Source organism: Mercurialis annua, linkage group LG4, assembly GCF_937616625.2.
Source record: "Mercurialis annua linkage group LG4, ddMerAnnu1.2, whole genome shotgun sequence".
Classification (NCBI taxonomy): Eukaryota; Viridiplantae; Streptophyta; class Magnoliopsida; order Malpighiales; family Euphorbiaceae; genus Mercurialis; species Mercurialis annua.
In genome coordinates this window covers 36,116,053-36,130,625 of record NC_065573.1, presented here as the reverse complement: position 1 = coordinate 36,130,625, position 14,573 = coordinate 36,116,053, and the positions used below count along the sequence as shown (strand labels likewise).

The window sequence follows — 14,573 nt, the reverse complement described above, 5'->3', positions numbered from 1 at the left end:
TATACTGGACTTCTGCCAATGATTCCGGTAAAGAAAGTTCAGCAGCCACTATTTCCTTGAACAAAGAAGCCATATCCTCAGTTTCTTTAGCACCAAAAGAAGCCAGAAGAGAAGATGCAAAACTGGCCTTAGGATACATAACATCAATACCCACCTCAGCCTGTTGAAATGAAGATATATCCTGGGATTGGAAAGCTGAAAATTTGCGTTGGGCCTCCAGAGTCATAAGATTAAAAATCCGTGGATGCAAATGTAGCACAGAGGTAGAAGATGGCTGAACATCCATAGGTGCTCCTGTAGACATTGTAGAGGGAGGAGGAGAAACAGCAGCAGTGGTGATAGTGACAGCATAAGAGAATACTGGTGGTGTAACAGTTACTACAGGAAAAGTAATGTCTGGACGAAATTCTGAAGGAAGCAATTGAGAACCAATGGGTATCATATCAGTAAGAGTAGCAATAGCCGTAGAGGTGCCAGTACATAAAAATGGTGAGATAAACGGACCAGAGCTCTCTAAAGGCATTTTACCTTTACCTTTCACTGCTTGACTACTAGATCCCACTTCAAATCGAGGTGCATAAACAGGAGGTGGAGGGTGATAAGATTCAAAATCAAAAGTGTCAGCCTTTAACCATAAACCGAATGGGAGTCGCCCTTCTGGAGAGGTGACTGCTTTGACTTCTTCCATAGTCATATGACAATTAGTATTCACGTGACCCAGGAGTCCACAATAAAAACAAAATTCAGGTAGGTTCTCATACCTGAAAGACACCCAGTAAGCCTGTTCCCCATCTGACTCATTAGTGAACCCTCTGAAAAGGGGTTGATTGACAGCCACCTCCACCTTAATGCGCAGGACCTGCTGGCGCCATAAAGGTGCTGAGTCATCAAAGTCCACCGCTAAAATTTTTGGGAACATTGCACCAATTTCACGAGCAGCGGTGGGATTGAGTTGATCCGGCAACAAACCTCTCACCTGAATCCAGAAACAACAGGTAGAAAAATCCACATACTTAATGGGCACAGAGAGTGGCCATTCTTTGAGAATAATTAACTGACTAAGGATCGTCCAAGGACGGCCATGCAAAACATAAAGATAAGCATCTTCTTGGCTGAATTGAAACGTAAATAACCCCGTCGCAGCACGTTCAATCTTCACCGGACTATTAATATTCCAGTGGGCATTCACCTGATATCGAACTGTTGGTAGAGTAAAACGAACAGTCTTTAAAAGAAATTTACCCACCAACACCAGGCGTTGAAGAGTAACTTGAGAAGCCGGAGTTCTGGAGAGATTCAGACGAGGCTCAGAGAAGGACATATTATTGGTACGGCTAATCAGATCATGCATCGCAGAATCAGAATCAGCTATTGCATAAGAAGAGGAGGGTGAGGAAGGAGGATATTTAGTAGCCATGGTAAGAGAGATAAAGAAAAGATAAGTAGAGGGAAATAGGATAAAGAACAAAAAGAATATAAGTAGGATGACTTATAACGGTAGTGAAGAAGTAGAAGAGTTAACTAGAGGGGCGAGCCACAATTAAGATGTCAGAAAAGGAAAAAGATGGCGTGAAGTAAGATAAAGGACATGGGGAAAGAGGAAAAATTTAAGAAGAGAACAGAGATTTTTTTTTTTTTATTATTTTATTTTTTTTAATTTTATACTCATTTCATCTTATTTTGATTATCACTTTTTTATTTTTGCATATATTTAAAATACATTAAATATGCCCTCTTGAAAATATGATATAGTCAAACATATCAGTAATTTTACATATTAATTCATATATCAAATTTATTAATATTAAGAAAAACAGAAAACTAAATTTAATAATATAAAAATCATATATTTTGGGACAATAAAAAGCATAAAAGATGATAAATAAAATAGAATAGAGCCAATGACAGTGAGGCCTAGTTCAAGTGGCTAAGACGTTCCAGTAAATTTTTGAGGCTTCAGTTTCGAGTTTTAATAGGATAAGTGGTTTAAGGTCGATTTAAAAAAATAAAAAATTCAACTGCTAACCACTAACTCCTAACGTAATTAAATTCTACATCTGTCAAAAATAAATAAAATAAATAGAATGGAAAGTAAGAATTTTGTGAAAATTGAACGAGCGGAAATTCATTTTATGCTTTTAAGTTAGTTAACAGGGCTAGGCTTTACGCATTTAACAGACATAAAAATGATGGCTTTGCTGAAAAATTAGAAATCAAGAGACTAAAAAATTAAAGTTAAAACGTAAGGTACAAAAATGATCGTAATGTTTATTCAAAATTTTAGTTGTTCTCCATATTCTTTTCAATCTCAATTTGCACTTTCATGTTTTTTTCTTAACAAAAAACACACACGAGTTGACGGGAGCAGTCATTTCTCCCGGTAAAGCTTCCAGACGACGTATTTTTTTGAAACGAGGCCCTCGATAGTGTGAGGTGACATTCTTTTTCCGGCATGTCTGATAACTTAACGAGAATAGATGTTCTCGTTAACGTGTGTTCTTTTTGTTAAGGAAAAAAATTTGAGGGTTCAACTTGAGATCGGAGAGAAAACAGGTGAAGTGAAATTTTGGGTAAACATTAGGATCATTTTATAAATTATCCCTAAAATCAAAGATAAGGGACCAAATAGCCAAACCACTTATAATACAGGGACCCGAGATGTGTTTAACTTTTATTTTCTTTTATTGTTTTTTTTTGTCAAATTTTATTGTTTAGTTTATTTAAGTAAATTCCCCATACTTTTTCTGATAGTGCCGAAGCAGAAGAAAATCGTATGAAATGTAAGCAATCGCCATTTTCTAGTGTTTCTTAGCTTCTCTCTTACTTAATGGCTGCTCCTTCTTCTTCTTCAACGACTCTTGAATCAAAGAATTACGACGTATTCATTAGTTTCAGAGGCACTGATATTCGAGATGGATTTCTGAGCCATCTTCATCAATCGCTGCTTCAAAACCAAGTCAATGCTTTTGTGGATGACAATCTTGCGAGAGGAAAAGACATCACATCATCACTTTTAGAAATAATCGAAAAATCATATGTTTCGGTTGTCATTTTCTCCACCAATTATGCGGATTCTTCATGGTGTTTGGACGAGCTCGTCAAAATACTTGAATGCCTACAGAACAAGAAGCAGATCGTCTTGCCGGTGTTTTACCGTGTGGATCCAAGTCATGTTCAAGACCTGACGGGGAGTTATGGAGACGCAATTGAGAAGCATAAACAAGAATTCAGTGACTGTTTGGACAAGGTCAAGAATTGGAGTAATGCTTTGATGGAAATTTCAAACTTATCAGGCTGGGATTCACGGATTACTAAGTAAGTCTATTAACTGCACTTAATTTATTCATACTAATTAATTATTAATAGATAAAATTAAACAGTTGAGACAAAAATGTAGGAAAGAGTTGATGGTATTGATTTCTTTTTTCTATTCTTTGTGTTGACTAGAGTTCTTGTTCTGTTTATATGATCAGGCCTGAGTCTAAGCTGATAAAAGAAATTGTAGATTATGTTCTGGAAAAATTGGATCATGCAACTCCAATTGATTTTTGCAATGATGGCCTAGTTGGAATTAATTCACGTGTTAAGGACGTCCGTTCATTGCTGTGCCTCGAGTCAAAAGACATTCGAATTATTGGGATTTGGGGAATGGGTGGTATAGGGAAAACAACTGTCGTTGATAAGCTCTTTAATGAAATCTATAACCAATTCCCGCGTCGATGCTTTGTCGCAAATGTTAGGGAGAGATTAGAAAACTCTACCAAGGATAGTCTACAAACTGAAATTCTTTCTGCCATACTAGGCAAAGAAAACCTTAATACAGGAATGCCCATCATGTTGAACTCCTATGTGCGGAGACGGCTCTCCCAAGAAAAAGTTCTTATTGTTCTTGATAACGTGAGTGATTTGGATCAAATAGAAAGCTTAGTAAGAAGTAACGTTGTGTTTGGTTCAGGCAGTAGAATCATTATAACAAGTAGGGATAAACAATTGCTCAAGAATGTGGGTGCTAGAATATATGAAGTTAAGAAATTAAATTACTATGAAGCTCTTCATCTCTTTAGCTTGCATGCCTTTAAAGAAAATTCTCTAAAGAAAGAATACATGGAGTTGTCACGCATGGCAATTATTTATGCTCAAGGCGTTCCATTAGCTCTTAAAGTATTGGGGTCCAATTTGTATGGTAAGGGTATACAAATATGGGAAGATGAGTTGGAGAAACTCAAAGGTTCTACTTATGAAAAAGCGCAATTTTTTTTAAGATTAAGTTATGACGGACTAGATGAGAAAGAAAAGGATATTTTTCTTGATATCGCGTGTTTTTTTAATGGATGTGACAAACATAGTGTGACAAATATATTAAATGGCTGTGGCTTCTTTGCAAAATCTGGAATAAGCCTTCTCAATGATAAGTCTCTTATAACAATTTCAAGTGACAACGAGTTATGCATGCATGACCTGTTACAGAAAATGGGGAAAGACATTGTTTCGGAAGAGAAAGAACTCGCTAGACGTAGCAGGTTGTGGGATCCCAAAGATGTATATAAAGTGTTGACAAGAGATATGGTTAGAGCCAACTGCATTGACTTTCTTCTTATTTTATACATTGAAAAAAAGAATGCACTTCTGCATAAGAATTCATGCCCATAATGGATTGTGTTCTATTTCCTTTTTACGTTTTTTGGGCTCAACTTGCTTACTGCCTATTTGCCATTTTCTTTATCAGGGGACTACAAGTGTTGAAGGCATTTTATTAGACATGTCCCAGATCAAATATCTGGATTTAAGTCCTACAGCTTTTGCAAAGTTCTGCAATCTTAGGATTCTAAAATTTTACGATTGCTATAGAAATAACAAAATACTCCTTCCTGGAGGCCTTGAATATTTTCCTCATGAGTTGAGATTTCTCCAGTGGGATAATTTTCCTTTAAATTGCTTGCCAATACAATTCTGTCTTGAAAATCTTGTTGAACTTCACATGCCCAAAAGTAAAATCAAGCACCTCTGGACTGAAGATCAGGTATGATGTCCCATGAGACTTTCATTTACGGTTTTAACAAAAAAAAAGAGAAATTAATTTATCTTTCACTTCATTGATATTTGTAGGCCCTTCCAAATTTAAAAGTGATTAACCTCGAAGACTCTGCGGACCTTGTCCATATTCCTGACCTGTCTACTGTCCCGAGCCTTGAGGTCTTATGTTTGCACCTTTGTACAAGTTTAATTGAGATTCCAATGTCTATCCAAAATCTAAGCAAGCTGACTCGATTGGTTCTGTCATTTTGTACAAGTCTTTATAGTTTGCCGAGCTGCCTTCCTTCGAGTATAAAAAGCCTATATTTGGATGGGACTCCAATAAAGCAATTACCTTCTTCAACTGAATCTCTCTCTCATCTTATTCATATGGAATATCTTCCATCCAATCAGTTGGAGAGTATACCAAGTAGCATTGCTCAGTTGACATGTCTCAGGAAATTCATGTTGGTGGGATGCTCAAAATTGCCAAGTCTTCCAGACACCAATTGCAATCTGAAATCACTTGCAAAATTTTCTTTGCCGAATTGTGTGAATCTGAATGAATTGCCGGAAAACTTTGGAAATTTAGAATATTTGGAAGAATTGAGTACAACAGATAGTGGTAATAAAGAGCTGACATCTTCCATCAATCTGTTGAGGCAATTAAGGTACTTGAATTGTTCCGGGTGTAAAGGTTTAATATTGCCTCCTTTAAAAAAATTGACATGTCTAACATATGTTGGTCTAAGTCGCTGTGGTTTCTTAGAATTTCCCAACAGCCTTTGCTCTGTTAAGTCGTTGAAAACATTAAATTTAGATGGAAATGATTTTGAGATCATACCTGCAAGCATCACGCAGCTTTGTAATTTGAGTTTACTCAATTTAAAAGATTGCATAAGGCTTAAACATATACTAGATCTTCCATCGTCTTTGGATAATTTATTTGCAAGGAACTGTGTCTCTCTGGTATCAGCATCAACTTCATTCTTATTGAAAGCAATGACAGAGCGGCGTTGCTTAGGCAAATTAGATTTTGGAAACTGCATTGACTTAACTGAGGCAGCATGTGGTAAAATTATGGATGATGTATTGACAACACATCAGGTATCCCTTTCTTTGCCCCTCTTTGAAAATTGTTCTAATTTTCTTTTTTGACATGCTAGATATATTGGTACTACATGTTCTGTTGATTTTCTTGTGCAGGGCAAAGACGGAGTTATTGCGTTATGTATTGCCGGAAGTAATCTGCTGCAGAGGATGAGGCATCAAAATGATAGCGGATCTTATTTGTCGTTCAAACTGGGGCGGCATGACCTGATCGGTCTCTCTTTTTGTGTTGTTGTAGCATCTAAAGTATATCCTCATCGTGGATTATTCGACATTGGCTGTACAGCAACTTTTACAGATGACTTTGGACATAGCTTTGATGAAACTTTCTTTCTGTATGGAGATGAAGGCCGTGAAATGGATTTTCATTCAGACAATGGATTCCTTTGGCATAATCCAATCTTTGATTTCAACTCCAGGCGCTGTTTTAGCAACGCTTCTTTACAATTCTTCCTCAAGTATTCAACCAATGAGGCGGGGATAAGCAAGTGCGGCGTTCATCCAATATTCAACCAAGGCAAAAGGAAGAAAGATGAAGATAATGAGGATGATGAGCTGGATATGAAGGAGGAGGAACCTCCTAGTAAGAGATATAAAGAGATGGAAGAATTGAATGAGGTCATCCTAAAACTTTCTGATTGTTTCCTAAATACTGAAAATAAAGAAGATGAACCTCCCCTTCGACAATGGAAGGAGACCCGAGAGCTGAAATGTCATGATCTTAGTGCTTTTCTTGCTTCACTATTGATGGTAAATACATGTCTTGCTACCTCAAGCCAGGCTAAACCTCAGACAACAGATATTATCTTTACTTTGATGATGATCACTGTCTGTTTGAAGTTGCTTTCCTTTGCATCTTCTCTATCTCTTCATGGATTTTCTCTCTCTTTAACTTGCTGGTAAGTCCTACTTCTTGGTGGTTCACTGGTACAATCTTTGTATCCTCATGATAAACTCATGTGTTAGCTAGCATCTACTGGAGGGCACTGAATTTTCTACTTCTGCTTATAGGTTAGCACTTGTTTTGTTGTTAAATGGTGTGCAATAAACTGAACCGAAAAATTCGGTTGGGTTTGATTGTATTATTACTTTATTTATTTTGTTCAGTTCTGAAAGTAAAACAATTTCAAATCACTTTTGGTTCAAGCCGAATCGAAAAACCAGCTGAACAAATGGGTTAAGTTCAGTTTCAAATATTTTGAATGATCACAATTTTGGTCAGATTTGATTTTAAATAATTTGAAATTTTGGTTAGGTTTGATTCGAATCAAATGCACATCTCTAGTTGTTATTATGCAGTGTTTGATCACAGCTAGATTCTTACTATGGGGTCTTTTGCAGAGTTTTCTTGCTGTGCATGGTGCTTTCATATTAATGTTGGTAGCGAAGTAAGAAGGTGGTGTGGTCAAGTGCAACAGTACAGCATTCTACTATACAAGTGAACTGTGAAAGCCTGAGGTATTAAATACAAAGTTTTATCTATTTCTCTAATGTGAGTATTTTTAACACGCGCTTACATGACTTTTTATTAACTTTACTCATTATTCAAATAAAAAATTTACTATTGATTATATTATTAGCACTCTTTTCGCAATGATGAAATGTGTCATATTCCATAACAGCACGTAAACAATATCCTATAAGACTAGTTTTAGTTGGTTCTTTCATCATTTATTTTGAACTAATCTAATTCTAATTTTATAAATTTATTAAATTTTTTGAAATTGTTTTTATTTTATTGTTTTAAATACTTGTAGAGCCTCTTTAATTTTAATTTGCTGCAATAATGATTATTTTTTCTATGATATTTCCTAATGTAAATTAATTAAAAAACTATTTTTGATTTTGTTATTTTTTTTTCTAGTCAATTCGAAATTTTATAATTTTATATTCCTTTTCTTTTTAGAACAAGTTTAAAAAGATTTCAAAACTAAATTAACTTTGCTGTTGTTTTTTCGAAAAATCAATTAGATTTAATATGTTTGGTTCAAATTCAATTTTAAAATTCAAAAATTCAATATGCTTTTTGTCTGATATGATTAGAATAAAATGAATAAATAAATTTAAAACCAAACAGAGATAATGCTGAATGTCTTTGACAGCAACTTATGGGACAATTAGAATTAGAAAAGATTGTCTGAATGTTTGCTTATCAAGTCCAATTCTGCAGGGTTCCTAATATAGGAAACTGTTTAGCAAAGAGATCAGATAGATGATATTGACAGATCGTCTGGATTCTTTTGAATTTTAATAAGCATATTTTTGCTCCAAGGCTAGGTCCTTAGTATATTGATGATCTAAAAGGCTCTCTAAATAGAATCTCATTCATTCATTCATTATTGTGGTAAATAGAGCAAGTTTGATCAATAAAAAATGTCTCCTGAAATTATTGAACAAAAGTTGAAGTTTGATCTATCGGAATGTCTATGGTGAATAGTACAATTTGATCTGTAGGAATGTCTCATGACAACCATAATTTTTCATGTTATTATCTCTCAGTGAAATGCTGAAGCAGATGGAATCTGATGGCTAGAATGTTTCATAAATAGAGTGGAAGCCTTACTTGAACCTCCGTATATATCCTTTCATTATCTTCTCATGAATGCATGTTTTGAGCTGAATCCCGTCAAATATATCGCCTAGTGCATTTACTAGTTTTCAGTATTTTATGTGAATTCCCTTCAAATGAAAGTGCTCAATGCATATGAACGAGCATGCATGTATTTGAGTGAGAGAAATATAGGGAGAGACAGACTTAAGGAACGCAATGGAAACAAGTTTTACATGCAGAAAATCATGTGAAAAATCAAGTTTGACTCATGGCAATTAGTTAGAAACTGATTACCAGAAATAATTTAATAAAACAAAACTATTGTACTAATTTTATTAAAATTTTTTAGTCCATTTTATATCACTTTATTAGAAATAAATTGACTATTAATTAATTTAATTAATTCGTCTTTAAATTAATTATTTTACATACTACAAAGTTCAAAAAATGATAACGTTCATTTTAGTTAACAAAAACAAAAAACATTCTATAAAAATTAATTATTTTAATAATTATTAAAAATAAAAAAATCATTAAGATATAAAAAAAACCAAAAAATTGTTAATTAGAAAAAATCCCATTAAAATATTTAAATAGATATAATATTAGATATAAATTAATACTAATTAATAATTTCTTATAAAATCTGAAAATATTAAAAATTAGTAAGCATCATAATATATTTATTTTAAGGTTTACTTTTTATTTGGAGTTGAATCTGTCAATACTCAAAATAGACTGTAATTGACTTTCTAATTCATGTTAGGTGAATGAAGTTGAATAATTCAACTTCTATTTTCCTCACATTTGCCTACCATTGCCCTCCTTTCTAAACCTATCCATGCAAAGTTAAAATCTTACAGAATTGCTTCGGGAACTTCACTGAAACCTGTATAAAGTTTTAGTGAAATTTCACCAAACCTGCAGAAACTTCACCAAACTTTACTTTTTCTAACAGTGCCAAACAAAGCACAAGAAATTTGCATAAAATATAAGCAATCACCATTTTTAAATGCCTCTAAACTTCTCTCTACTTTCTCTCACTTAAAGCCAACACTTGTTTTCAATTATCAGCCATTAGTGATGATGGCTGCTGTTGCTGCTTCTTCTGCAATAACAACTATTCAATCAAAGAAATACGACGTATTCATTAGTTTCAGAGGTACTGATATTCGAGATGGATTTCTAAGCCATCTTCACCAATCACTGCTTCAAAACCAAGTCAATGCTTTTGTGGATGACAATCTTGAGAGAGGAAAAGAAATCACATCATCTCTATTGCAAATAATTGAAAAATCATATGTTTCGCTTGTCATTTTCTCCACAAATTATGCAGATTCTTCATGGTGTTTAGATGAGCTTGTGAAAATACTTGAATGTCAACAAAACAAGGGGCAGATCGTGTTGCCGATCTTTTACCGTGTGGATCCAAGTCATGTTCAAGAGCTGACTGGGAGTTATGGAGACGCATTTGATAAGCATAGACAAGAATTCAGCGACTGTTTGGAAAAGGTCAAGAATTGGAGTTCTGCTTTGATGCAAATTTCCAACTTAGCGGGCTGGGATTCACGGATTACTAAGTAAGTCTATTCATCCTTATTACTAATTAATATTGGTGATTTATAAAATAACCTTATACTCAATGATTTTTCTTTTGCTGTTATTGTTAATGTTTTAGCATCATAGAGTTGATATTAATCATTTCTTTTCTCTATTATTTATGTTGATTAGAAAGAATTTCTACTGTTTATATGATCAGGCCTGAGTCTAAGCTGATCAAAGAAATTGTCACTTATGTTTTGGAGAAATTAGATCATGCAACTCCAAGGGATTTCTGCAATGATGGCCTAGTTGGGATTGATCCACGTATTAAGGACGTCTGTTCATTGTTGTGCCTCGAGTCAAAAGACTTTCGAGTTATTGGGATTTGGGGAATGGGTGGTATAGGGAAATCCACTCTTGTTCATAAGCTCTATAGTCAAATCTATAACCAATTCCCATGTCGGTGCTTTGTTGCAAATGTAAGGGAGAGATTAGAAAACTCTACCAAGGATAGTCTACAAAGTGAAATTCTTTCTGCAATACTAGGCAAAGAAAATCCAAATACAGGAATGCCCATCATGTTGAACTCCTATGTACGGAGACGGCTCTCCCAAGAAAAAATGCTTATCGTTCTTGATGATGTGAGTGATTTGGATCAAATAGAATGCTTAGTAGGAAATGATGTTATGTATGGTTCAGGCAGTAGAATCATTATAACAAGCAGGGATAAGCAATTGCTCAAGAATTTGGATGCCATAATATATGAAGTTAAGAAATTAAACTCCTATGAAGCTCTCCAGCTCTTTAGCTTGCATGCCTTCAAAGAAAATTCTGTGAAGAAAGAATACATGGAGCAGTCACGCATGGCGATTGATTATGCTCAAGGCATTCCGTTAGCTCTTAAAGTACTAGGGTCCAATTTGTATGGTAAGAGTATACAAATATGGGAAGATGAGTTGGAGAAACTTAAAAGTTCTTCTAATAAAAAAGTTTTAAAAATTTTAAGAATATGTTACGACGGACTAGATGAGAAAGAAAAGGATATATTTCTTGATATCGCGTGTTTTTTTAAAGGACATGACAGAGATAGTGTGACAAATATATTAAATGGCTGTGGTTTCTTTGCAAAATCTGGAATAAGCCTTCTCCATGATAAGTCCCTGGTAACAATTACAAGTGACAACAAGTTAGGCATGCACGACTTGTTACAGAAAATGGGGAAAGACATTGTTTCAGAAGAGAAAGAACTCGGTAGACGTAGCAGGCTGTGGAATCCCAAAGATATATGTAAACTATTGGCAAGAGATATGGTAAGAGCCAAGTGCTTTGAGATTCTGCCTGTTTTATACATTGAAAAGAAAAGGCACTTCTGCATAATGATTCAACTTGCATTCTCCTTTTAGTTTTTGGGGTTCAACTTGCTTATTTGCTATTTTCTTTTTATCAGGGAACTACAAGTGTAGAAGGCATTTTATTAGACATTTCCCAGATCAGATATCTGGATTTAAGTTCTACAGTGTTTGCAAAGCTGTGCAATCTGAGAATTCTTAAATTTTACAAGAAGAATTGCTATGGTAACAACAAAATACACCTTCCTGGAGGCCTTGAATATTTTCCTGATGACTTAAGATTTCTCCAGTGGGATCATTATCCTTTAAAATGCTTGCCATTACAAGGCTGTCTCGACAATCTTGTTGAACTCCACATGCCCAAAAGCCAAATCAAGCACCTGTGGACTGAAAATCAGGTATGATATAGCGTGAATTTTGATCTAATAGACTTTCACTTTTGAATTTAGAAAAAAGAAAAACTAATTTATATTTTTCTTCATTGTCATTTGTAGACACTTCCAAATTTAAAGGTTATTAACCTCCGAGACTCTCTGGACCTTGTCCATATTCCTGACCTGTCTACAGTCCCGAACCTTGAGGTTTTACGTTTGTCCCAGTGTACGAGTTTGGTTGAGATTCCAATATCTATCCAAAATCTAAGCAAGCTGACTCGATTGGAACTGTCAAGGTGCAGAAGTCTTCATAGTTTGCCGAGCTGCCTTCCTTCGAGCATAACAGGCCTATATTTGAATGGAACTCCAATAAAGCAATTACCTTCATCAATTGGATCTCTCTCTCATCTTATTCGTCTAGTAAATCTTCCATCAAGACAGTTGGAGAGTATTCCAAGTAGCATTGGTCAGTTGACATGTCTCCGATACTTCTCGTTGATTGGATGCTCAAAATTGGCAAGTCTTCCTGACACCATTTGCAATCTGAAATCACTTGCACAACTTTCTTTGATGAGTTGTGTGATTCTAAATGAATTACCAGAGAACTTGGGAAATTTAGAATCTTTGGAAAAATTATTTATAATAAATAGCAGTATAAAGAAGTTGCCATCTTCGATCAATCAGTTGAGGCAATTGAGAAGTTTATATTGTTCCAAATTTAAAGGTTTAGTAGTGCCTTCTTTGATAGATTTGCCATGCCTAACAAATGCTCATCTTAGTTACTGTGAATTCTTAGAATTTCCCAGCAGCCTTTGCTCTCTTAAGTCGTTGGAAAAATTAGTTTTGGATGGAAATGATTTTGAGATCATACCTGCAAGCATCACCCAGCTTTGTAATTTGACTTTACTTAGTGTAAAAGATTGCAAAAGACTTCAATGTATACTAGATCTTCCATCGTCTTTGGATGATTTATGTGCAAGAAACTGCATGTCTCTGGTATCAGCATCAACTTCATTCCTAACAACAGCAATGACGGAGCGGCGTTCATTAGGCATTTTAGATTTTGGCAATTGCATCAAATTAACTGAGGCAGCTTGTGATAAAATTATGGATGATGTATTGACTACATATCAGGTGTCCCTTTCTTTGAAAACTGTTCCATTTCTTTTTTCGCATGCTAGATCGATTTATTGGTACTATGTGTTCTGTTGGTTTTCTGTTGCAGGACAACGATGGAGTTCAGGCGTTATATATTGCCGGAAGTGATCTGCTGCAGAGGATGAGGCATCAAAATGATAGCGGAACTTATTTGTCGTTTAATCTGGGGCGGCATGACCTGATCGGTCTCTCTTTTTGTGTTGTTGTATCAGCTAAAGTATATCCTCATCATGGATTATTTGACATTGGATGTACAGCAACTTTTACAGATGATTTTGGACATTGCTTTGATGAAACTTTCTTTTTGTTTGGAGATGAAGGTCGTGAAATGGATTTTCAATCGGACACTGTATTCCTTTGGCATGAAGGATTCGTTGATTTCTACTCCGGGCACCGTTTCAACAAGGTTTTTTTACGACTCTTCCTTAAATATTCAACCGATGGGGCAATGATAAGCAAGTGCAGTTTTAATCCAACATTCAACCTAGGCAAAAGGAGGAAAGATGAGGAAGATGAGAATTATGAGATGGATATGGAAGAGGAATCTCCTTGTAAGAGATTTAAGGAGAGCCAAGAACTGACTGAGGTCATTGTAAAACTCTCGCATTGTTTCTTAAATAATGAAAATGAGGACGATGAACCTCCCGTTCGACAAGGGAATTAAGGAGACACGAGAGTTGAAATGTCCCGATCTTAACGCCTTTCTTGCTGTTGTATTGATGGTAAATACATGTCTAGCTACCTCGACCCGAGCTCAACTTCAGAAGACAGATATTGTCACTGTCTGTTTGAAGTTGCTTTCTTTTGCATCTTCTCTATCTCTACGTCGATTTGCTCTCTCTTTAACTCGCTCGTAAGTCGCACTTCTTGGTCGTTCACTGCCATAATCTTTGTAACCTCATGAACTCATACGTTAGCTTGTTTCTACTGAAAGGTTGCTCGTGAATCACAGCATTTTGTACTTCTACTTATAGTTTAGCACTTCTTCTGTTGTTACGTACTAAGGGTGTGCATAAACCGAACTAAAGCCGAACTGAAAAATTTGGTTCATGAAGTTATAAAAAAGAAATCTAGTTTTTAAGTTCAGTTTGAAGAATCAAGTTTCAATTCAATGTTGGTTCAAACGACTAAATCTTAAACTAAACCAATAAATCAGATGAATTATATATGCCAATTTGGTTGAAATTTTTAAAATTCTTATAAATTTGCTTAGGTTTAATTCTTTTACAGTTTTAAATTTTAATTCAGTTTCCTTGGTTCAGTGTGAACTAAATGCACACCCCATTAATAGGGTGTTCGAAGCATGAAGAAATTCTTACAAATCATCATTACGTTTTTTTTAAAGAAAAGATTGTTAAACGTTTGAATCAATTTGGCTCGTCATTATTCACATAAAAATAATAGGCTTAATGGAAAAAAAAAACAAATCTTTACTACTTGTTGCAATTTAAATCAAATCTTTTAATTATTACAATA

At 34.9% G+C, this 14,573-nt stretch overlaps 2 protein-coding genes across 5 annotated transcripts; both read left to right on the top strand.

Annotated features, from left to right (window-relative positions):
* Positions 1-2,405: 2,405 nt before the first annotated feature.
* Positions 2,406-10,100, top strand: LOC126677456 (disease resistance protein RPV1-like). 4 transcript variants are annotated; one of them, XR_008790557.1, is made up of 7 exons: positions 2,406-3,315; positions 3,474-4,566; positions 4,727-5,020; positions 5,107-6,120; positions 6,220-7,022; positions 7,465-7,581; positions 10,011-10,100. XR_008790557.1 is itself a non-coding variant. In XM_056105416.1 (6 exons), coding segments are annotated over exons 1-6 (3,693 nt in total). In that variant the 5' UTR covers positions 2,406-2,827; the 3' UTR covers positions 10,012-10,053. The 4 variants fall into 4 exon arrangements, 1 of the variants encoding a protein (XP_055961391.1); XR_008790558.1 differs by lacking the exon at positions 10,011-10,100 and adding an exon at positions 8,623-9,101; XR_008790556.1 differs by lacking the exon at positions 10,011-10,100 and adding an exon at positions 8,294-8,536.
* Positions 9,285-14,058, top strand: LOC126677455 (disease resistance protein RPV1-like). The gene is made up of 5 exons (XM_050372083.2): positions 9,285-10,254; positions 10,434-11,526; positions 11,664-11,963; positions 12,060-13,073; positions 13,165-14,058. The coding sequence occupies exons 1-5, from the start codon at positions 9,758-9,760 to the stop codon at positions 13,759-13,761; spliced, it is 3,501 nt and encodes a 1,166-aa protein (XP_050228040.1). The 5' UTR covers positions 9,285-9,757; the 3' UTR covers positions 13,762-14,058.
* The last annotated feature ends 515 nt before the right edge of the window (positions 14,059-14,573 follow it).

Excerpts from the sequence above, each read along its gene's own strand:
- LOC126677456 (XM_056105416.1), top strand. The coding sequence starts at position 2,828 with ATGGCTGCTCCTTCTTCTTCTTCAACGACTCTTGAATCAAAGAATTAC. Across the intron at positions 3,316-3,473 it reads TGGGATTCACGGATTACTAA|GCCTGAGTCTAAGCTGATAA; the intron begins GTAAGTCTATTA and ends TTATATGATCAG. Across the intron at positions 6,121-6,219 it reads ATGTATTGACAACACATCAG|GGCAAAGACGGAGTTATTGC; the intron begins GTATCCCTTTCT and ends TTTCTTGTGCAG.
- LOC126677455 (XM_050372083.2), top strand. The coding sequence starts at position 9,758 with ATGATGGCTGCTGTTGCTGCTTCTTCTGCAATAACAACTATTCAATCA. Across the intron at positions 11,527-11,663 it reads AACTATTGGCAAGAGATATG|GGAACTACAAGTGTAGAAGG; the intron begins GTAAGAGCCAAG and ends TCTTTTTATCAG. Across the intron at positions 13,074-13,164 it reads ATGTATTGACTACATATCAG|GACAACGATGGAGTTCAGGC; the intron begins GTGTCCCTTTCT and ends TTTCTGTTGCAG.